Genomic DNA, 23,741 nt, shown 5'->3' with positions numbered 1-23,741 from the left:
AGAGCCACAATTAGCTCGCAAGTCATATGTTTCAGACACCTGCTCTAAAGGAACAGAAGTGGCATGTCTCGTAAAGGCACAGCATGTTTAGGAGCATGACAATCTGAACAAAAAAGAATGATCAAAATCATAATTTTTTTTTAAATATGATCGTATTGACATATTTCAACCCCCCCAAGAAAAAAATACATGTTAAAGTTGTGGGTATATTCTATGAGCCCAAAACACTGAGAAATAAGTGTTTGCAGGGTTGTTTCCTCTGCAAAGATCTACTTGTATGAGTAACACTACTTTGAGGAGATATAAACATTTAATCTCAAAGAGCAGATCACAAGCACCTCAAAATTTCCAGGTTATCAGTCAGTAGTGTGATGAAAATCAAAATGTAACTATAAAATAACCCTTATATTATTTGAAACACGATAAATGTGTGTAACTGTGAATTCAATCATTTTCCCTTGTATGATTTCAATTTGGTCATGTGTTTTCAACATACATTATTTTTGGGCACGTTTAAGCCAGAGAACAAAGGCCACAACGAAATTGGTTCTTTATCTGAAAAGTATAATACACTTCAGTAATTTATTGAAAGTAAGAAATAAATAATACTGTGATAAAAAGTCTTATAAGTACTCAGACTGTACATTGTTACATGACCAGACAACTCAAAAAGGAATAGCAAGACTAAGGACATTTCCACAGGGAATACAGTAAATGATAAATTGTACAAAAACAAGGAAATCATTTGTCATTTTAAGTCAGGCTAAGTGTTTGGAACCGGTATTGTGAGACCTACTCAGGGGACTACAAGTGAAGCTATGGCGGTAAAGTGACAAAACAAATGAGTAATAAATAAAAACAGAATAAGAGAGTCGTTGATAAACAATAAGGCTTGAAATATAGTCTTTGTATTTAGAAAAAAATGTTGGAGCTGGTCTTCTTACAGTGGGATTAACAGAGGCTTCAGAGTTGCCAAGGACGGGATAGGGCGGGTTCTTGAAAGAAAAAGGACCTGCAATTTTGTTACGTTAAGGGGCCTTAGCATGTATATGGCTTTAGTTTCACTTAAATGTTTTGACTAGTAATCTGATGTCAATATTACCTGGCCTGCCAGCAGTCATTTGCATGGTGACGGTCACAGTGATGAGCAATTTGCAAAACGGTCTCCAGCATTTACTGATATTCACACACCCGATGGCCTACGTAACAGACGCATTTACATACCCTTCACGATAAACAGAAACCAAAAAACAGTTAAGAAGGGTAACGATTTAGAATTAAATTAGAACACAAGTCACCTAACCACTGATCGTATTTCAAAATCAACAAAAAAACATACATCTGGTTAAAAAAAAAAAAAAAAGATTATGAAAAGATTTGCTAAAACACCTGTTGATAAAATATACAAACACCAGACAATCAAAACAATCAGTTACACGCATCTGAGAGCTGATGACCACAATGAGGAAATGTAAAGAGTTGACTAAAAGGGATCGAGGCAAAAACGATTATATTATATTCTAAAATCAATATAGATGTCCCATTAGTTTATATAAACATGAGAAATGTGAATACATATAAACAACTTCCGCTCTGGATATCGAAATTCGTGAGCAAGGTCGTTCTCTGCGATATCATATTTGTTGTGTCTTTAAAAATCTGTTAGTTCATCATCCTGGTTTTGAAAGCAGGGAATTCCCCATCGTCTTCTTCCCAGCGGTTACCTATAGAAATAATGAGGATATACTGAGATGGGGAAAGGCCATGGAGAAGCAGAAAGGAGAACAGGGATAGATGGGAAAGAAAGCAAAGAAAAAGAGGCGTGAACTGTGCGTCAGAGCTGCAAAGTTCAACAAAGCATCCGAAGCTTATCTGGGGGGTATTGCACAAAACCAATATTAAGGATTAAGTCAAATATGTTCATTGTCTGAATTTGGGCTTAAATCGGTTGCATAAAAGAAGGATAAATGTAGTTCGGCTGTTAGCATGGTGATTGATTCTCTACAGATAGCCTGCTCCAGACCAGGCTAATAACAAGGCTGACATTATTCACAGAGATACATCCGGCACTTCTACTGTCAATCATGTAAAGACTGGGTTTTATAGCATTTACACGGACTTTCTTGATGGGTGGCATTATTCTAATTATCCTGGATTTAAACATCACTTACAGGCTAATTTGTCATTTCATAAAACTCAGTCGAGCCATGTGTTATATTGCCATGCATGAAAAATACTTGACAATTTGCCATCAGAGCTTTGATGGAAATATTTATTAGTTCTGTTTTTGAGATTTTAAAAAGTGATGCACAAAATTGCAAAGGTGGTTTCAATGAAGTCTTTGACAAGGGTAATCTGGTAAATATAGGTCCAACTCCAATTAATCTGTTCCCTCTTTAAAGAAAGAAGTTTTTTCTTAATGATGGATCAATGAAATAAATCATTATTTGGATAAGAATGGATTAGAATTAAAATGTTCTTTACAGTAATTGTAACAACGTAGCGAACATTGTTTAGAGTGTGATAAGACGTGGCACTCGAGGATAAATAGGTTAAAAAAAATGTTAGGGTAAATAGGTTAAATAGTCTGTTGCATTGGCTGGAAATCGAACCTGGGCTTCCCATGTGGCAGGCGAAACTCATACCACTAAGTATGCTTCCACAGCATTGTACAAATAGCATGCACTTTCAGTGATCCAGTGCGAATTTCCCAGGGTTGTTAATAAGTGCTTGTTTAACCTTGAAAAAATATTTCACATTTCCATAAAACTCCATAAGGCACTGTTGTTCCGAGGACATAAAACGATGGGCGACAAGGTTACTATTTTCCAATCCGTGATCGTGACATCGATCCTGGGGGTCTATTTGAAGATGCCATTAAAGTACATTTATCCCAACTATCTACAGCTGGCTTGACCTAGCCGCGCCTTTCAAACGTGCAACCGATGATGCCAAAATGTGCAGGCCAGACTAAATCATGAGGCCGCTAATTCAGTTGGCCAAGATTTCTTAATACCACTTTTGCGCAATACCCCGCTGGTCCAGCAAGTGTGTGCCCAACATTCTTACCGTTGTGTGAGGTTTACGTTAACAAGAGTAGGTCCTGACAGTAGCAGTGTCCAGCCTCTGTATAGACTGGCTTCCTGTTTGTGCATGTTGGCAAAAATCACATGCAAATACATGCCGTTAGTCACAGCATCACATAACGCAGAGCATACAAGCCATCCAAGAAGATTTCAAGTGAGACATTGCGCAATGTTATTCCTCCACGACTGCACTGCATTTTCAGCACAAAGACAGACATCGGCCGTTTTCACTCACCGTCCATTGGGCTCCTCTTTGGCTGTGCGGAGGCAGACGAGGCATTGCTGCTGGTCACCCTGAAATTGGCAGGCAGCGTGTCCGAGACGCCTAAAGACATCCCTCTCATGTCTTTGGGCCGAAACTTCTTTCTCCATGAGGGAGCTCGCCGAAAGTTCTTGTCGTCATCCTGGATTTAACATTTAAGAGAAAAAGTTCATTTTTGTCCAAGTCCATCACACGCTTTTTTCTATTACCTCTTCCATCCTTCTGTCTGTACCTATTGCCAACAAACTGTTGTATTCCAGCTCAAGAGTTTCTCTCGCCTAAAACAGGGACAATGGCAAATTACTACATATACTTTCTGTTTTGGTTTAAATGAATGAATGCAATAAAACCTTCAATTTATCAAATGTATCTCTAAACCAGTTTTCAGCCAATGAATTGTCAATTAAAGTGCTGTATAAAAACAAAATTCCCTTTTTTATCCCGCACCCAACAACCCGAAAAATACACAAACACACTGGTTAAAATAAAATGACAAAAAAGATATTCATAGAACTAAAAAACTGTAAATTTGGCAGGGCACAGCCTAACAATATGAGGAAAAGGACCTGAGGGAGGATTATCCCAACTGATAAGGATTGCCTCAGCCATTGGACTACACTCTACCAGAGTGGGCTTCATTGAGGTTAAAACTTTCTAGTTATTGTTTTCGTAATCGATGGAGCTCCATAGCAGAGTGCTGCTTTTAGATTCCTTTTAAAGTGATGAACAATACAATCTCAGAGTGCAAGTAAAACAGCAGCAGGACTGCTCTTTAAAAACCAAATAAGATTTGCAGCCACTTCAGAAATCAAGTATTGTTTCCTCACTGTTTTCATGTCATCATCAGCATATTGCATGGGTAAAAAGGTGAAAATATAAGAACCTTTGCTTGTATTTAAACGTAAATCACAAACAAAATGTATTTGAGGCCCAATCCGGATTTGTGCTGATGAAAAATCCTGTTTCTGAGGTCCTAAGCGAGCTCATTGGTTTTACCCATGTTGAAGAAACTAGAATCTGTCTGATTGTCCGATTCTGTGAACAGGTGTCTTTCATACAGGTGATTGGTAAGTACACGTGTCTTGAATACAGTTAAAGAGTCGATTGGGAGTGTCTTAATTGGTCTATGAAAGCCAGAATTCCTAATAAGTAATAGAGGGTCACATTTTTATTTCCCTCAATTAAATTAGAATGAGATCAAATGTATTTTTTTCAAGTTACTTTATTTTTTATAAAAAATATTCTTTGTCACTTTGCGTTAGAATACATCTGTAATTAAAAGTGTAGCATCATTAGGTCTTGATTAGTAGGCAAACTAACAAAATCAGCAAGGGGTCAAATAATTTTCACTTTCACTTTAGGTGATGTAGACTAATGGCCCAGTGCAGGTCAATTGCCAGATTTATCCAGAGTAATTAATTTTCTTGGAACCAGTTTTTACTGTACCTGAGTGTTCTGTGTGGGAATCTGAAGCAGCAGAGCCAGAGTGTTGTGATCAAACGTTTCATCCAATGAGAGGAGAGCACCATGAACACCACTCTCATAGAGGTTGGCACTGTACTCTTTAAGTCCGATAGCCTGAACCCAATTGATCACACGTTCATTGCTCCACACAAGCACATCTGAGAACAGGGAAAAGCAACTTAATAAGCAATTGCCTTGGAGTTATTGTGTCACAAAATGTAGACATTTTTATTTGTTACCGTTGAACTCTAATTGCGACTCTTCCCTTCTTCTCTCCAGCTCTTTCCGGTCATAGTTGAGCCTCCTCAAACACATTACTCCACACTGAAAACTGTTCCTATTGACCAGAAATTCACATATGCGCATCAGTAACAGACACACTCTTGGTCACTGTGTGACTTTTGCATATTACCTGTGGAAACTGTCAACCATTTTCAGCTGTCCGCGTAGGTCTTTCTTAGTAAGATGATCAAGCATCCGGGCATCAACCAGAGACTCCATAAAATATGAACGGTACTGTGGTAGACCCAAGCTGGGAAGCCACTCATTACCGATCCATTCATGATTCATGTCTCCATATGCCAGTGTCTATAAAAAAATAATGCATACTATGCATGAATACATATTGCTAGAAATGAGTGTCATCAGGAAACAAATTCGACAAACATTTTTAGTGAATACGTCCTGTTTCAAAATATTTTAGTATCACAAATACAAATTTGACCAAAATATACTGAAAATATAGCACACAAACAGCAATTATACTTTTGAAATTACTTTTAAAATACACCACACAAGGCTTGATGTATTTATTCAAGGGAGTAAACTACACAGATTGAAATCTAACTGTCGAACAGGGCATGACTTAAAAAATAACCATTCATTCTGTCAATTGATATTCAGGGCAGCTAGTTGTAGGACAGATACATTTCTCATTAAGGGCAAAAATGATTTATTAATTTGCTCCAATATAGTGTAAACATGGCATTAAGACATGCTTAAGTGTTTTTATAGGTTAAATGTTTATAATAGAAAAAATAGAGTGGTGAAAATAACCAATTTAACAGACTGCCAATTCAGATTTTTGTTATGGACAAGCATATATAAATTTGTGTTCTTAAACATGGTATGATGCACTAAAATAAAAAATGTTCCAATTACATAGTGCTTAGCTCATCGCAATATTTTGTACCTTGATGCACTTTGGTAGTAAAGATAGAAAGTCTTTTCAATTAGATGCTAAAAGCTTAAAATGGATTCTCAAGACAGTTTGGCCGATTTCTGCCAATCACCAGAGCAGATATCGCAATAGATGTGCAATCAAATTCAGGCCACTTATTTAATATACAGTGGGACCTCGGTTATCGCGGTAAATGGGGACCAAAACCACCCGCGATAAGTGAAAATCCGCGAAGTAGCGGTGCACCAAAAAATAATAATAATAATAAAAATAAATAAAAAAATATTATTATTATCTTAAGACCCAGTTGTTGGGTCCAAAAACTCAGCGAAAAGTGGAAATCTGCAAAGTAGCGACACCCCTTCAAAAATGCTTAAAAAAAATAAAAATGTTCTTTTTATTATTTTATTCTATTATTATTTTTTAGACCAGCGAAGCTCTGAACCCGCGAACGTGGAACCACGAAGTAGCGACGCCCCTTCAAAAAACCTAAAAAAAAAAAAAAAAAAAAAAAAATATATATATATATATATATATATATATATATATTTTTTTTTTAATTAGTTTATTTTATTATTATTTTTTTTAGACCTGCGAAGCTCTGAACCCGCGAACGTGGAACCACGGAGTAGCGACGCCCCTTCAAAAATGCTTAAAAAAAATTAAAATATATATATATATATATATATATATTTTTTTTTTTTAATTATTTTATTATTATTATTTTTTAGGCCCGCGAAGCTCTGAATCCGCGAACGTCGAAGCGCGAAGTAGCGAGGTCCCACTGTACTTGGTTAAGGTCCATTCCTTGCTGAGAACTTTGCTGTCACGGGACATGCTTCCTTGAGCGTAGGGCAAGAGACTTTACATGTTTCTTTCCTATAACACCTCGTTCTGAAGATCAAGTTTGTGATCAGGTTAATACACAAACCCTAACATAACAAAACAAGCATAGCATGCCAGACATCCGGTACAAGTTTGCTTTATACATTTATCCTCAACCAAAGGTGACATTATTTTCGATAAACCGAAAAATCTAATGGTTTTATACGGTGTTTGATAGCACAGTATACACATGTAGTTTAAGGACCATGTAGAATAGAGCATTCGTGACTCTACAATGAAGAATATAGAGCAAATGTCTAAAGAGGAAGTTGAGTCTCCAATTAGTTGGAGAATATACATATCCAGTCCTGATGATTTTGTGACATGAGCATAGCACCGCAGTTTTCATCTGCACACAGTTAATAACAATACTTCGTAGGGTACAATGTGCCCTCTAATTATGTTGGGCACCGATTCGTTTATCTCCATGGTCTCCAAGATATTCAAATTTGGTGACAGGTTCAAGCTCCTGGTGGCTGATGGGGATATTTGTGGTAATACCTTGGGGTTTTTGGTCATTACCTTTTTTTGTACTAATTTCCATCTCATACTCGGTCGATGCTTTGCCCAGGCAATTGAACAGATCTGAGTTCCTGTTCTTCTCCTGCCAGTCAGGCAATATTATCAGCAAAACAGAGGTTAGTGACGTTGTGTCCCCCAATGCTCACTGTAGATCTATGTTGGTTAAGGGCTTGACACATGATCTTCTTAGAGAACATTTTGAATAAAGTTGGAGAAAGAATGCAGCCTCGTGTCACACCAGCTATGGGTTGAAAAAGGTACCATTTAGCATTACCACACTGTTGGCATTGGCACATGGTCTGAACTCGTTTCTGACCCATGTTGCATTTCTGCAAGGTGGCCCCAAAAGACGTGATAGAGGTTTCTCTGGTGTTAAAATTTCTCGCTGATGAGCAGATTACAAATCTGTTCTGCGGTGTTCCTTCCATCCCTGAAACCTGCCTGTTCTTCGGCTAGGATTTTTTCAGCCATATGTTTCAGTCTTTTCAGAGAGCGAGAGCGAGAGAGAGAGAGAGCGAGAGAGAGAGATATATGTGTGTGTGTGTCTGTACATACAAGTACATATATACATTTAAGTATTTAAAATGTAAGTTAAGAGAATTGAAAATGCAACATGTCAAACCTGGGCCCAGCTGATTTCGTCATCCTCCTGGTATTAGAATGGTTAGTGAGCATGGTGATGAGAAAAAAGGTAGTGTTAGTAGAACTGGAATGCTGTCTCAGAGCAGAAAGAAGTCAAACATGAATTTAAAAAAAGGACAGGAAAACGACAAGACTTAAACTGAGCATAGACATAGATACAACCACATTTAACTTTGAAATCCCACAAAAATTACATTCCAGGCAAAGTTGGATTAGTTAGTGTTTTAATTTGGGTTCTGTGTGGTGTGGCTAATAAAAATAAAAGGCAGTTAGCATTATTGATAGATATTGATATATGGCCAACTTTTCCTGACTTGTAAGAGGCCTAATAGTCTTTAAAAATGTGAGAAACAAACCAGTTTGTAGCCAATATGGAAAAACTGACCGTGGGTGGTGTAGCTGCCAAATTTTCCATTTCTTCATGAGTGACCCAAACGTTTCCTGAGGTCTGAGCATTCGAAAACCCCAATCACAAGTGAGTGAAGTAAGCAAAGGAGGGATATTGGTGCAGGAAAGAAGAAAAAAAGATAAGGAAGAGCCGGTTGTTACACCAAAAATTAAATGCTCAAATGTTAATCTTTGCAAGAACAGGCTGGGAGTAAGACATGTTAGTGTGTTGTGTGTGTGTATATATATTTATATGAGATGAATACCGTTCTGGAGGTAGGAGGAGCAGAAGGACTGGTGAGTGACATGATTTCCTGGATGGCAAGGCGCAGCTTAAGGCGGTGTAATGGGTTGCTGATGCCGATCTCCCTCTGGATTTCGGTATCAGAAAGTGCCGACATAATGGCGCCACTCTTCACGTTTGCACGACAGGCAGCAACATACCAAGCAGGCATGCCCACCCAGAGCTGAACAAATTATGAAAGACAAGGAAAAGATTCTTCATATAAATAAAGCTTTAATACTTCATATCATTTTTCACATCATTGGTGTACCTCTAGCCAAACTACAACTGTTGGTCCATCCCATTGCGCAAAAGGCAGGCCTTGGCTGCGCGCTTCATCTAAGAGTTCATGCCTGAAACAGAAAATCAGTCAAAACAATACACAATTATTACATAATAAGCTAAACTGAACCAAAACCAACACACATGCCTATTCTACCCGAACACATTCAAAAACATAGCAGGCCAAAAAAAGACAAGCAGTGCAAGGAAAACATTCCCATCTGGAAAAACATGAAAAGACATCTATGACAGAAATGCACAAAAACCTCTTTGGGCCCTTTCAAAAGCCTTGACTATATGGGTTTAATCGGTTATGAAAAGTAAATTGGAGACATTGGTACTGGTTCTCTAAGGGCTGTGGTCAGTAACCCGTGGCTCTGGAACTGAATACATCTCTTTAGCGCCGTCAAGTGGGTCCTATCCTAGGCACTTTTCTAAAAATATTTACAAAATAAAAAGATGGGGGAGGGAAATATATTTTTGCTTTAATATGGTTTCTGTAGTAGGAAAACATGACACTAACACTTTTAATCTTTTCCAATGCCGTAGAAATGCGTAAAATAAATATACAATTTCAACTAGGGGTGCTATTATGTAACTAGAGAAGAGAGGGCAGATCAGTTGTTACGAGTTTACAGGTGGGAAGTGACACATTTGACTGCCTCCTCTCACTGGTTGTCAAGTTGAATGCAGCAAAGTCATAGCTCAACTTCAGGGTGTTGGCAAACTTCTTGTAGCCTTGGCCAGCCTTATGTAGTGCCAAAATTCTTTTTTAACGTCCCCAGAGTTCCTTGCCATGGTGCGCCATCTTGGGAGTTTCAGTGACCAGTATGTCAGAGTGTGAGAGCTGTACTACATATTGAGCACACCCACTCCCCACTCACACCTGAGACCTAGTAAGAGTAACAAGTCACATGGTATTATGGAGGGAAAATAACTAACAGTGCTGTTTGGACATTTAGGGGTGTAGTGTCTTTGAGGTGTACAGTGGAACCTCGGTTCTCGACCATAATCCGTTCCATTTCTTTGTACGAAAACCGATTTGTACGATCACCAAAGCCGTTTTTTCCCATTAAAAGTAATGTAAAATTGTTTTAATCCGTTCCAACACCCTGTATGTTTATCTTGAATATTTAACGCTAACATGAACGTGTAAAAATAAAAAAATCAGGTAGTTTACACGTCATTTAGCACCCGGGTCTCCACAACAAGTGGTGAGCGGTTAAAGGATAAAGAAAAGAACTATGAATAGCATTTCTTACCGGTCGGCAGAAGCCATGCTGTATTCCTGAAAGAAAGGAAACTCGGACACATTCTTCATATTTTGCTATTATTTCTTTCTTAAATGCAATAGTTGTACGCACTACTCCTCTTTTTTCACCTGTAGCAACTTTGCTGCTTGCACCAACCTTCTTCCGAGGCATAATTAGGGGTTAAAACACTCCCATCACTGCTTTTGAAAAACGAAAACAGAAAAAGAGTGCGTGTTGCCGTGAGAACAGTTCTTCACGAGGGGTGGGGGCAAGCTACACTCGTACGCCACTCAGCGTCGCCCCTAGCGTAGCGGCGTTCGTACTCCGATTTTTTTAACGAAAAGCGAAGCAAGAATTTCTCGAAATTTTTGGTCGAGAACCGATTTGTTCGAACTGAGAGGCGTTCGAAAACCGAGGTTCCACTGTACTAACTTTTGTGGCTAGGCGGATAGCTAATGTTGGCTATATTTTGAGTTTACGTGGAAAAATAAATTTACACTGCTATTTAAGCATTACAAATATTTATTTTTATTGTGTTAAAGTGATGTTGCTTCAGTGTTGTTCTATTAAACATCAAAATAAAATCTCTGAAGAAATGTGTGGGGTGTACTCACTTTTGTGACATACTGTATATGTAAATGTTGGGAAACTCCAAATTAGGAAAGTGCAAGATATCAATTAAGGATTAGATATTTGAGCTCTGGATACACGTCTTAACTCTTTCAAAAAACGTATTTATCGAGTTTCAAGCTCTTGGAATATTCCTGCAGATATACAATAGCAGCCACCATTATTGGAGTAGCTGGGTGCTCTTGCCTTTGTATTTGAAACTGGTACCTGCTGTAATGCTAAATAAAAAATTAGCCAAAAATCATAAAAAGGCATACAAAAGGTGAGCTGGACCAAAATGGCAAAAAGAGTGACCTTTTAAAAAATTGGAACGCAAATACATTTTTGCTATATTCATATAAAGGATCGACTAACCATTTTCCTTTTGTACATAACTTCATGCTTTTTCATTTCTAGCAAAACGCTATAGCAAATAACAGTATATATGAGCTTACATTAGGTAAAGACATAAGCCATTCAGAAGGAGAGCAGCAATGAAGACCCAAAGATGGGAAGAAAAGGCCAAAGCAATTATAAATTGACTTACCCTGTCTTTGGACTAAACACAAAATAAAAAGAAGGTGACAAAAAATAAGAGGTAGATTTGCAAAATGTAAAATAACAACAACAATTGATACTTCAAAGTGCATAAACGTTTAACTGTTTGGATTTAGTATGAAAAATAAACAAATAAATAAATGGCAGAATCTTTTTTTTTTTTTTTTTTGGGGTAGGATGTTAATAACTGCAATGTAAAACACTATGTGGAAAGATAATAATGAACTAAATCGTAAGCAGGAACCAAGGGAGGCGAACACATAGTGTGTACTTGAACAAACATTGTAATGTATTATGAGCATTAAGAATGATTAGTATTAAGTCAGATTGTGGCAAAATATTATTATCAATGGCAGAGTAACACATACTTTTTCTGTAGTTTTCTGTTCTTTTCTGCAGAGCCTCCAAGGGTTCCCATTCCTAGCCCATCTTTTGCTGCGTTTTCTGCTTCAGGGGTACCAGCTAAGAACAGACAAATTGATCAATTCTGGGAAAACAGTTGAAACGATGTAAAATAACGAAACAAAAAACCTACAGTTTTTCCCCCCCACCTCTCACTGGGTATATGTTCCAAGACTCCCTACAATAAGATAATTTCTGCAAACTTTTAAAAACGTATTAAAATGTATTTTGTGGGAATTTAAAGATCTTTCAAACCATTACTAATTCACCCGAGCTCCCCTATCAACCGGTATACCTTTATCTGTCAACCCACAGCCACCAAAAGTCGTATGCTTCGCATCATCTAAATGTGACACGTTGAGTAAAGGAATAGCAAAAGTACATAGCAGCATGAACATCACTCACAATTGAAGAAACTAGGGAGAAAGTCAATTTACCTGATGTGTGGGCCAACAAAAAGTTGGCTTAGCTTTAATGCACTCTTCTTGTCTTTTGACGCACTGCGCCTTTCTAATATCGTTTGTAGCCACCAGTTTCACTGGTTCGACCTCCTCTTTGCAATTTTTAAATATCATAACCTCTCTCTGAAATCATTCCTTTGAATTCGGCGGCTTTGTGATTGGTACTCGCTGCTTCCTGGTTGTACTCGTTTGGCTTGGTCACTTGAATGAACACCGTTCACTTGTGTTCATGAGTCTAGTTTTTTTTTTTCAATTGTCATCATTCTTCTTTTACTCTTAGACACCTTACCGTTTCTCTTTCCAGAACTGAAAAGTTGCGATCAGAACGATCTTTTTATGGAATACAGGCTCGCTACAGCTAAAACCAAGCGTGTGGAATCAGGTGCCTTATGCCGGGAGGCGCAAGTGTAAACTGGACCGTGGTGATGGCGGTGAGTGGTCACAAGCGGTAGCCTCTGGGACTGCTTGTAAAGTGGATTTTCCTATGTGGAGCGAGCAAGATTTTTGCTTGCAAAACAAAAAAAAACTAGTGTGTAAAAATTCTCATGTGTGAAGGTGCTCGTATAAAGAGGTACCACTGTATTCCTAAACAACTATAAGGTGGAGAATAGTGCCAGATTTGCAACACAGACGTGAAAAGCAGTCCTTTGTGTTGTCATTGGTGGTTGCCGCAGTACTGGTCTTATATAATAGTCGCTTGCCATAATTCCAGCAACTCGTCAATGACTACAATGATACAAAAATAACTAGCATTGTTAATGATTTGCACTGTTCAATTCGGATGCATGCAGTGAGACTTGTGAGACAGTGAAAAAGTTGAAATATCAAGAGTATGTTTTAAATAATGAATAAATGATTGTTAAACATCCAGTTTTGTTCCTGTTGTGCATTAAATTAATAATTTTGGCAAATATCAACCAATTCCTCCTCAAGAAGGGCGTCATAAATGTTTTCAGACATTGCGGTGTTTTGTATGTAGAGCACATGCATTGTGGAAAAGGCTAGCTCGCAGTTTTCCTTTGTCCCCTCTGCACAGGTGAGGAATTTGGCAATTGAGTGCCAAAAATATCAAACATGTTTGATACTTGACGTCATCGGCGCCACCCCGTTTTGCGAGTTTAGAGTTTCCTTCTACAACCGACGCCAAAAACAAAATGCCCGATCGCCAGCAGCGTTGCATGCGGTTGATGCTAGCTGTGCACAGCGTGCTTGCCAAGGAAAGTTTTTGACTCAAACTTCTAAGTCTGAACAAATATCCTCTTGCTGCACTAAAAAAACAAAACAAAAAAAAAAACTAAACACCATTACCCACACTAGCCTCTCACCTTGACCGGGCGAGTCCTTTCCAGAAATTGTAGGCCGGCCCTTATCTTTCTTTCCAAAGAACCGTCCAATAGAAGACTTAATGCTCTTCTTCTTAGCTGCTTTGTTGAGAGAATCCTGGCTGCTGTTACTGCTGCTAGGGTTGCTACCCTGCCCATCTTGTGCACCAATTAGACTGCAAAAGCAATAAAAAAATGATTTACTATTAGTTAAATGTCATTATTTCATGTCAAGCTTCAAGAAGAAAGCTGACCCTCGAATGTCTCTTATGTCCTCATGGCTGGCAGCATGACCGGCTTCCCTGTTAAGGCGCATAGAACGTGGAGTGGTAGGAGGTGATGTCTCACACTGAATAGTGGTTTTGTCATCCTGAGCAGACTGTATGCAGCAGATAAAAAAAGCATGAAATCCGGAAATCAAATGTCAGATATCAAATGTGGAATGAGCACATTATTTGCATTATCTGTTGAACCATGATTTATACAAGTGCATATTAAAAAAATCCAAATTTATTTTAAGTTTTGATAATTGTTCGCTTTACAGGGTATGTCACTCGTTCACACCAATACACTTTTGGGTATAGTGATGTTTCATTTCCTAGATCACACCCATTCAATTGTGACATTCTTTTCTTCTGGAAAACAAAACAAAAAACAAGCAGACTGTGAGGAGTTTCCTTCTGACAGTTGCGTTAGAACAGTGTTTAAGATGAAAACCATGCATAGTGGACCTCCATTATTTGCAGTGGACAAGCCATATTAACTGAATCTGGATAGGCTATTGTCTGTTATAACTTAAAGCATCCCGCTCACTCTTTTGGCACCCAAGTCCTAGTCTTTATTTTGAGTATCTGCCGGTAACAAGTCTCAATCCGGTACAACAACAACAAACATTTGTCTCAAATTAGTTGGCAAAATAAAAAATACAGAGGTTTCCCTACTTACGACCATTCAACTTGCGTAAAACATTAAATACGATATTTTTTCGGGATGTCGAAAAATATCCTGACATTGCTGCAAGTTAGATTTTGTTTTGTGTGCACCTTTTTCCAAGTAGAGGACAGTACTGTAGTGCTTCTTTCCGCCGCGTGGTACTGTGAGAGGTCATCCAGCATCCACCCCGAAGAAGAAATCAGACTTCTACTTCCTGGTTCGTGTGTAATCATAACAACGTCTACTGTATCGCTAGCACGCTAAGATCTTTGGTGTTTCTATTGTTTAATATCTCGTGCATCCATTCAATATGGTTGGTGTTAAGTGTAAAGAAGAGGCAAGCTGTTTCTTTTGAAACAAAAGTGGAATAAGAAAGCTCGACGCGGTTGAGAAAATGGTTGGAATGCTTTTTTTCAGCCACTTTTTACCCCGGAGGAGGACCTCTTGAAGCGCATCTCCCAAAAGTAAGTTAAACCTCACTTTAGTTATCTTTATAGAGCATATTATTTTATGAAATGTTATTTCGTATGACAAAAAATACAGGTTACTTATACAAGTCTTAAACATATTTATATAAACCTTAAACATGCATTCCATACAAAGTATGGCACTGAAGCAACTTGCGGACAAATTCAACTTAGAACCGTCTGAAACTCGTTCGTAGGTCGGGCAGCGTCCGTACTAAAAAATTTACTATTCTATTTGACCTCCTTTTTAGGCAAAAATTATTTTGATTGTAGTGAATACTGGGTAAATTATATGAAGAAATCACTGATTCATCTATCTAGTACTGGGTTAGCTTAAGGTGGCTAAACTGTAAATCTAGGTGCATTCCACCATTTTATTGGTTCACGTTATTGTACTTGACACACACCCAAGAACTCAAGGAATTTGGAATCATTAGCCAGTTTAGAACTAAAGCACAAGGGGAATTTATGATAACCTGACACGAGGAACTGCAAAGAGAAAGAAGAAATGCAAAATAAAAGTAGAACTAATATAATAGTTCTAATATACACTTTTGGTGCAACTTAAGACACATCATCAGTCTCGACAACTGGGTTCACTGTGTGCTTTGGGTCTCACAACAGACACCCTCGCCCAGGGGACCCAGCTGGAGTTCTATGCTGTGTCGGTGATGTTCTTGATGGCTTGCCTGTTGGGAGTGAAGGGAATGTCCATGATTTTGAATGCCCTGGTGAGAGACTGACCAGCAAATCCTTTGCACCCGACTTCTATGGGATTGCACTCGGTCTTCCACCCCCTGCTTTGGCATTCACCAGCCAGTTCCTTGTACTTTGCTCACTTTCTTTAAAAAGCCTCCTCCATCTTTTCCCTCCCAGGGAACAGTCAATTCCAGACAAAGGAACTTAGTCATGCGCTGGGCAACTATGCTGAAAAATATATTTCTCTGGACACTGAGGAGGAAGATGATTTGGATTTGCTTGATAGTTCTTGCCCATCTCCTGGCTTTCTCCCTACACCTATGCCACTCTGCTCGGCAGGGGGTGGTGAACTTTTTCCTCACTGTGCTACGGAGTTGTTCTGCCAGCCCAGCCTTCTCCTCCTCCCTTAGAAAGTATAACAACTAATACAACAAAGAACAACACAATTGTCTCAATGAGAAAGCAACTTCTTGAAGCAATTAAAACCAACTGATCTGCAAAGTTGCAACCCGCAAAATTTGCTTGTCTTCAACATAGATGAAACATTTTTGGAAAGCTAGCTTGGAAAAACAGTTCAGCAACAGTGATTGTTCTTCAAGGTGAACAACACCTCATGAACCTTGGATTGCAGCTTGAAATCCTAAAGTGCTGCTTTGCTGCAGAGTGTGATTCAGTCTTTGTACAATCTGACACCTGGGGGTTACACAGCTTGGCTTTAGAGCTTGCCATGTAGTGGAGTGCTTTTGACGCTTGGGCTTGTTGCAACAGCAATGGCGGCACGTGGGGGATTATGCAGAGCACACACTTTCCAGAAAAAAGTGGCAAAAAGATATTATTTCATAGCTTTGTATCTATCAGAAACAGTGGTCATGTGATGGGAAGCAACTTATTTAGAACAAGAAATGTATACAACCAACTGAACCCAAATCTTCATTCAAAACAAGCAAACATTTATGTTCACTTAGACAATACAGATGACGTCAAAGTACAAATCACAATTTCTGATAACAATAATTAGGATTACAACAAATATTTGACTGCTATGTCAAAAGTAATAGTTATATTAATGATGTTAGTTTTAGCGAGGCCTGCTCGGAACACATTTGCTGTGCTTGTGCGGAATGGATAAGCCTAAACCATTGTATTATCCATGTATTGACAAGTCATTGTAACAAAATCAACACTGGTTGCCGTGTACGTCCTTTTTGGTATATATATTGGGAATTATAAACCCATAGCAAACAAAATAGGGCACTGCTGGTGAATGCCATTTACTAGATGAGCAAACCAATTGGCATTAACTTCTGCTTTATCAATTCAAAGATTTAGTTGCAAACTATAAATTCATATTTTGTTTTCAACTAACACTGACAAGCTATTGTTTCAAAAAGAGTGATATCACTTTGTGACAGACATTATCAGTTTGAGAATTATTTTCAACAAATTAGGATAGGCTAAAAAAAAAGTTGTCAACGTGCGATTTTTTTAAATGCTGAAACACAAATATGCGGGGGTCCACTGTGCATTGCTGGAGACATATAGGAGAAACCTAAACTAAATACTGCTTGGATAAAAGATGGCAGATGAGTAAAGGTACTAAAAAAAAAAAAAAAAAGACACAGTTAAGCCGGTCTATTGTTTACCTTCCTGCGGTGCTTGCGCAGGTCACTAGGCTGAAGCATGGTAAGAAGAAAAAAGCAGTTAGTGAAAGGCTAGGCCAAACATTAGAGGAATCAAGTCATGCAGAAGTAAATGAAGAGGATAGTCATTCATTTTGAGGACATTCAATGGCTTATACAGGGTTCATACACCATTTTCAAGGCCAAATTCAAACACTTTTTAAAGACTTTCAAGGCCAATTTTTTAAATTTCTCCAGTACCATTAAAAGGAAAATCCATTGTGAATCATGTATCTGAGATTTGTATATACGATTTTAAATCCTGGGTGTGCATTTATCAAGACATATGATTTTCATATCTTGAATATATCACTAATATGTTTGTTTTTGGGACAAATTTCTTCCCATAAAGGTGTTGGGCAAATGACCGTCATATGTAGCTTTTATTTTCAGTTGCAGGAAGTTCCTACAAATTACCACTAGAAAAAGCTACCTTGTTGAGAAACATGATCACAATTTCAAGCATTGACAGGCACTTTACCCAAAATTCAAGCACTTTTTAATCCTTGAAAACACGGCACAAAAATTAAAGTTCTTTCAAGGATTTCAAGCACCCGTTCGAACCCTGCATATATTATAATTCATAAAGTCACATGATCATATGCTACGGACACACCAAATGCGGGGAGTTTTGGGTCGCTCTTTAGAATTGAAATATTCATGGTAGTAAATGTTTCTGTGAAGTTGAAGTAAAGTGCGATAAAAAAATACCACCTACGTCATGTTGCAGAAACAATACGAGAGGAGGGTCGAATACAAGATCACATAAACAAACATGTGGCAATAGAAATAGCAATAGAGAACGACAGATTGATCATCACAGTTTGTGGAGCACTGTTCCGAACTAAAAATGCGATTTGCTTTAAGGAACAGTGCAGCAGTTGCCTTTTTTTCTGGCAAGTTTATTGAGGGTGGAAAAAAGTGTACTCTAAATTAAGCACCCAAAACCTGAAACACCAAAGTGCTTCCCAAGAGTTCTAAAGTTTGTATCTTAGCTTAGTTGGCGAGGACTGGGTGCCCTTCCCCTTTGTCACAAGGCACGACAAAAAACATGTTCAACGCCCGTGATTAAACTCACGCTCTCCTCGCAAAATTTTGCCTTTAGTGTGTCCGTAGCAATAGAACAATCATGGTACACCACACAAACAAGGAAAGACTAGTAGCACAACAACCAACCAAACTAGGAGTTGCAAAGTTATGTCAAAAGGTTAGGTGCAGCCAAGCTAATATAAGAAACCCATGAGCAGATTAGCAATTTTGGTGGCTTAAACTATATATGGTCTTATACACGTTCCATATTGAAAGGGAGCTCCCAACTCTCTGCATTCCACAGAGACATGGCATTAGCAGAGCAAATAAACAACCAGACTGCCACATTTCAATAGAAGTTTGTTTTACCCCAAGAGCAAAATACCAAATAATTAATTTCCTTTTCTACATGAACTTTGTGAGGTAACGGAGGTCAAGAGTGTAGTGATGTATAAAAGAGAAACAGAAAGGGGAAATAGTGGGTTGAGCGGAAAAGTAAACCTTTTTTCTATGATGATGTAGCTTGTTTTTTATCAATTGTGTTGAAAACAGCTTCCATTGAGTGTTAATAATATACAAATTACAAAGAAGGAACATTATATGGCTGACAAATATTTTTTTCTATATTTCAAAAGCCACTAAAATACAAATAGATATCTTGGTCTACCAGGGTCTGATTGTGTTTTTCTTTCACTTCATTAACTCTTGTGGCTTGCAGATACATATTATGTACATTTTCATTCTTTTTGTATTTTCAATCAAAGAAAGAGCATTGAAAAGTAAACAATTGGGAGCTTGAATTTTCCACCGATTGTGAGAACATGTGAAGGTTCAAAATGGCATTGTGCTGTGATTTATATGTTATTGGATGTAGGAGCCAACCACATACTATACACAAAGTGTTTTATGTGCATTATTTGGACGTATAGACATCCATTATAATTCATAATGTTTGACTTAAGGATCGAACGATATCGGTTTTTAAGGTACTGTTTATTAGATCAAAGGCCTGCCGACTGAGTGAGAGAGGGTGGGAGTGACAGAGAGAAAGAGAGAAACACCACTTCAGCCACACGTCAAAGGCGCGGGACACAAATCCTTCTCGGCGAGGTGCAGAAAAAGCTGTCCGTGAAAATACAGGATGAAAGATCCTATGATATGAATTATCACTGGACATCTCAAGTCAAGGGGTTCTGGCGGACAGGCGTGAGTTTTGCCCACAAACACCCCACCAAACACCCACCCACCCAAATGTAAAGGAAATATAACTGGTTATTTTTTTCAACAAATGAAGAAACACACGGCAGTGCTGACGTCAAGGATAGGGAAAACAGAAAACTATTGTCCTGGCACTTTCAAATGTGTCTAATTCATCAGAACTGTTTTAAATGATCAGCTCATCAGGGTTCTTCTGCTCAAAGGGGAGCCACCAAAATAAGGTAATTGTAGACTAGAGCCAGACTGCACCCATCAGGAATTTAGAAAAGTAGAAGTAATGTAAATTGATTTGAAGGCACTGGTACCTGAAAATACGGAACATAGCTACAGAATGCAGAGTCTGGATTTAAGCCACTTTTTCCAAACGGTAAGTATGTTACTGTCTGCTGGGAGAGGGAGCTCTGGATGATGTACGGATCAATGCAGTAATGCTTTTTTTCAGGGGGAGAAAGTCACATGTAGACTTGGTCATCCACGTACATATATGACAAATATGAAAAAAAATAATCCCCTGCTGTGCTTTCAATATTTGGTGGATTTTGAATTGAATTGTATTCATTGTCAATTGATGGCAACATATTGTGCACTGTGTTATTAGACAGACGGAACGCCAATAGCAAATACCGTACAGGTTGATGATTATGGCCAGTTTTATCCATCCTTGTTTAATGAAGTACCTCTTGAGAACTTAATTTTCAGCCAAATAAACCAAAAGGTTGGAAACATTAAGTTATTTTAATGTTTCATATAATTAATTAAACTGCATTTCTAACTAATTGGAAATAAAAATAACAAACATATTTGGGGAAAAATATATAAAATGCAAAAAGCTGATTTTACATTCCAATAGTTCTTTTACTTTGCAGATAATTATGCTCTTAAAAAACATGTTATGAATTATTTTCAAAATGTTGGTAAAATGGTAAAAAATTATGCTTAAAATAAGTAACATTATCCGACAAACAGCACAAGAATTCTTTACTTGATACTAGGATCACCATTAGAAGTCCTTCTGAAGGGTTGTAGTAAAATATCTGTTCTACATAGACATTATTAGCATGATAATTTTTCTTTTAATAATTGCTTCTTTTAAGTCTATTAAAAAATCATGGGTTGAAAAATTTGTATTTCTTTTACAAAAGTTGAATCCACACTGTGCTCTGTCACTGTGGCACTGGCCCATGCTTGCACCAGACAACACAGTCCAATTTTGTGGTCAAATATTACACTTTGGGGCTTTAAGATTGGTATTACCAGGGCCATAACATCAAGATGGTCTGTTTGTAATTATGAATATAAATACTCTTTTAACTGAAACTTGCAGGCTAGATAGCGAGAAGACGCTCACACTCTTTCTTGTTCTTCCTCCCCCCTCCCTCTCTGGACTCTCTTTCTCCCCGTCTCCCTTTTTCTCCCTCTTTCTTTCTTTCTTTCTTTCTCTTAATCTACTAGTCTGACCCCGTGTGATCTTCTTTCTAGTGTGTGCCCACCGAGCTCAAATGAGTTGGACACCTCTGCTCTAAATTGCTAAAGATAAAGAAAAAAATCGTGGATTTGGTGTCACTCCTCGCTTGTTATTATTGTTAAAAAAGACAGAAACCTAACGTTAAATAAGTCTTACCAGGGTCATGACACCCATTCGGTCTAATTCTCTGTGGGGGCTGTGAGGGATATGTCTTGGTGTTGAGCGGCCAGAGCCTGGGGGAGAGCTACCAATAGGAGAGCCTGCACACAGTGAAGGCGGTAAAGAGCTCATTGAGCGGAATCGTCCTCCAAGGTTGTCACCGCTGCCCACCCGACACTCAATTTCTTCAGCTCGGATGGCAGTGTTTTCCTTTTCTTCTTGAATCATTCTGAGGAAAACAACAAATTGTTTGAGTTGCACTTCAAATATTACAATTGTGGTAGTTGCTTCTGTCTGGACTTGAGCGGTACCTAATTTCATTGTTGATAGCATCAAGCTGCTCTTGCAGCATTAATGCAAGAGTCTGTGCATCTGCCTGGCCTCCAGGGGACAGAATATCAACTGAGCTGAAGATAGTCTCTCGATCTTCCTCTAGGTCTGAGGCATCCATATCACTCTCAAAAGCCTGGGCCACGTTTGCAAGCACATTTGCCTGTTGGACACGCTCCCACTCCTGCTCATTAAGAGTCTGCACCTGGATCGAAAAAAAGCATTGTAAAAAAGGAGAATGACGGGGGATTTAGAATTCACCTGGAGACATCAGGTGTATGCCTGTATTTTTTCTATCTTTGTGTTGACTTACATGACGCTGATGTTCAAAAGCGGAAGCAAACAGAAGGAAAAAGCATAATTTTAACACCAAATTGACAAAACCACTTATGATAGAAGTGATACAAAAGATCAGTGGACTATAACCCAAAAGTAAACAACTATTGTTAAAAGATTAAAACAATCCACAAAGGCAGTGTTTGTACACAGTTTTATGGCCAAATTCAACCAATTTTTAAATTTCTCCAGTACCATTAAAAGAAGTCTGGTGTGAATCATGTATTTTGCATATCCACAAACATATCTGCAATTTATATGTGTTATATTTATTTCTGCATGTGCACTTATCAACGCACATGATTTTTAGATTTTGAGTAAATAGCAAATATACTTGTAGATTGGAACAATACACATGTAAATATTTTTGAGACAAGCCTCTCCCCATAGAGCTGTTGAGTAAAAAGTCAAAAATGCGAAACCACCAGAGATTTGTTTTGGCGTCATTTTTAAGCAGAATTGTTGAGAAACATAGTAACAATTTCAAGAATTTACAAACACTTTCCCCTTAATTCAAGCACAATTCAAACCTTGAAAATGCAACATTAAAATTCAAGTATTTTCATATATTTCGGTAGCTTCGCGTGATTTCCGGTAGATATCATGTTGATGGTTGATACTGGCTGAATAATAATATATATTTTTTTTTTTAAGCACCCATACGAACCCTGCAGAGGTTACTTTAAAAACTAGCAAGCCACAAAAGCTCCTGAGCAGTCTAACCAGCTACTGTGGCAACCAAGCAGGCTAGGCAACCCACTGAGCCTTTCCTTGGTGAGGAGGGGCATCCAATTAGTCGTCTTCTGGCTGACTGCTGTGTCAACTGTTTATTGCTCTAGATGCATATTGTCATGATGTATACATCAATAATTTTACTAAAAATACTGATCATGTTTTGAGGGCTTGGTACAACACCTTTCTTGAATGCGTCAATGATTTACGATTACACGCTGCAGTAGGATATTTGAATCTTAATTTCAATGGTATGAGTTTATAATTAGGCAAGTAATAAATCTTAAATGTGAAATATTTTTTTGCAGCTTACCTTGGAGGGTTCATCTCGAAGTGCTGCTACTCTTCCCTTTTGGGGTCGCCTCAATACAAGAGCACCCCCGTAGAGGTCTGAGTTACTGTCCATCATAGAAGAAGCAGACACTGGATACCTGAAGTCTGGGGTGCTCCCTAGTTGTGATCGTCTAACAAAACACATGCAAACAAAGCCATCTGGTTGAATATTGTAGTGTCAAAATAGATATTTTACCAAGGGTGTATGTAGTTTGGGTATGGACGGAGGACACTTGTCCCCACCTATATTGAACAATCATGGTTTTGTCTCCACCAATATTTTGTGATATCTTTAAAATAAATGCCAATGTCCCCACCAATTCAAAGAAATACCTATGCCCTTGTATTTAACATTTATATTATTTTAGAAATGTTTCAAATCACAGAATCCACAAATGAAGGTTGAAACACAAAACTTACCCATGTAGTAATGAGTTGCTCCTGCTCCTGCCCTGCTCATCCTCAGCCCTCAATGTTTCAATCTGAATCAAGAGCTGCTCCTGTAGGACACGACGTTTATCAAATGTTTAAAAAGTCTTATGTTTTGAATTCAAAGATAATCTCACCTTTTCATGGTGAGACTCTTCAATTAGCTTTTTGGTGTGCTCCAATTCCCTTATAAGGGCATTCTGAAAAGAAAAGTATTAGGAGTAATGGTTTGGTAACTGGACCTGTTGCTACCAAAAAGTAGTAAGGGGATGGATAAATTAGGTCTAGAATGATTTTGATTCTATTTCTCGTCAGTAGTCGAAATGCAACAAAA

The 23,741-nt window shown here is 38.2% G+C and overlaps 1 protein-coding gene across 5 annotated transcripts in view; it reads right to left on the bottom strand.

Moving 5' to 3' along the window:
- Positions 1 to 543: 543 nt before the first annotated feature.
- ppfia1 (PTPRF interacting protein alpha 1) overlaps positions 544 to 23,741 on the bottom strand; it is a 50,795-nt gene continuing 27,597 nt past the window's right edge. The window contains exons 12-31 of one of the 5 annotated variants that reach the window (XM_088334046.1): positions 23,545 to 23,607; positions 23,399 to 23,478; positions 22,959 to 23,109; positions 21,559 to 21,782; positions 21,245 to 21,476; positions 17,341 to 17,370; positions 13,853 to 13,977; positions 13,602 to 13,774; positions 11,782 to 11,875; positions 8,983 to 9,064; positions 8,695 to 8,895; positions 8,427 to 8,489; positions 8,022 to 8,048; positions 5,225 to 5,400; positions 5,052 to 5,149; positions 4,795 to 4,970; positions 3,558 to 3,626; positions 3,322 to 3,490; positions 3,070 to 3,143; positions 544 to 1,746 (exon numbers count right to left, since the gene is read on the bottom strand). In XM_088334046.1, the coding sequence (XP_088190172.1) occupies positions 3,088 to 3,143; positions 3,322 to 3,490; positions 3,558 to 3,626; positions 4,795 to 4,970; positions 5,052 to 5,149; positions 5,225 to 5,400; positions 8,022 to 8,048; positions 8,427 to 8,489; positions 8,695 to 8,895; positions 8,983 to 9,064; positions 11,782 to 11,875; positions 13,602 to 13,774; positions 13,853 to 13,977; positions 17,341 to 17,370; positions 21,245 to 21,476; positions 21,559 to 21,782; positions 22,959 to 23,109; positions 23,399 to 23,478; positions 23,545 to 23,607 (2,289 nt within the window). In that variant the 3' untranslated portion in view covers positions 544 to 1,746; positions 3,070 to 3,087. The remainder of the gene's footprint in view (positions 1,747 to 3,069; positions 3,144 to 3,321; positions 3,491 to 3,557; positions 3,627 to 4,794; positions 4,971 to 5,051; positions 5,150 to 5,224; positions 5,401 to 8,021; positions 8,049 to 8,426; positions 8,490 to 8,694; positions 8,896 to 8,982; positions 9,065 to 11,781; positions 11,876 to 13,601; positions 13,775 to 13,852; positions 13,978 to 17,340; positions 17,371 to 21,244; positions 21,477 to 21,558; positions 21,783 to 22,958; positions 23,110 to 23,398; positions 23,479 to 23,544; positions 23,608 to 23,741) is intronic. The other 4 variants (XM_088334045.1, XM_088334047.1, XM_088334049.1 and 1 more) reach the window with 4 other exon arrangements.

This window comes from Urocampus carinirostris, chromosome 4, assembly GCF_059441175.1.
Source record: "Urocampus carinirostris isolate Australia breed hairy pipefish chromosome 4, RoL_Ucar_1.0, whole genome shotgun sequence".
In the NCBI taxonomy this organism is placed as follows: Eukaryota; Metazoa; Chordata; class Actinopteri; order Syngnathiformes; family Syngnathidae; genus Urocampus; species Urocampus carinirostris.
This window is presented reverse-complemented; position numbering and strand designations above follow the sequence as displayed.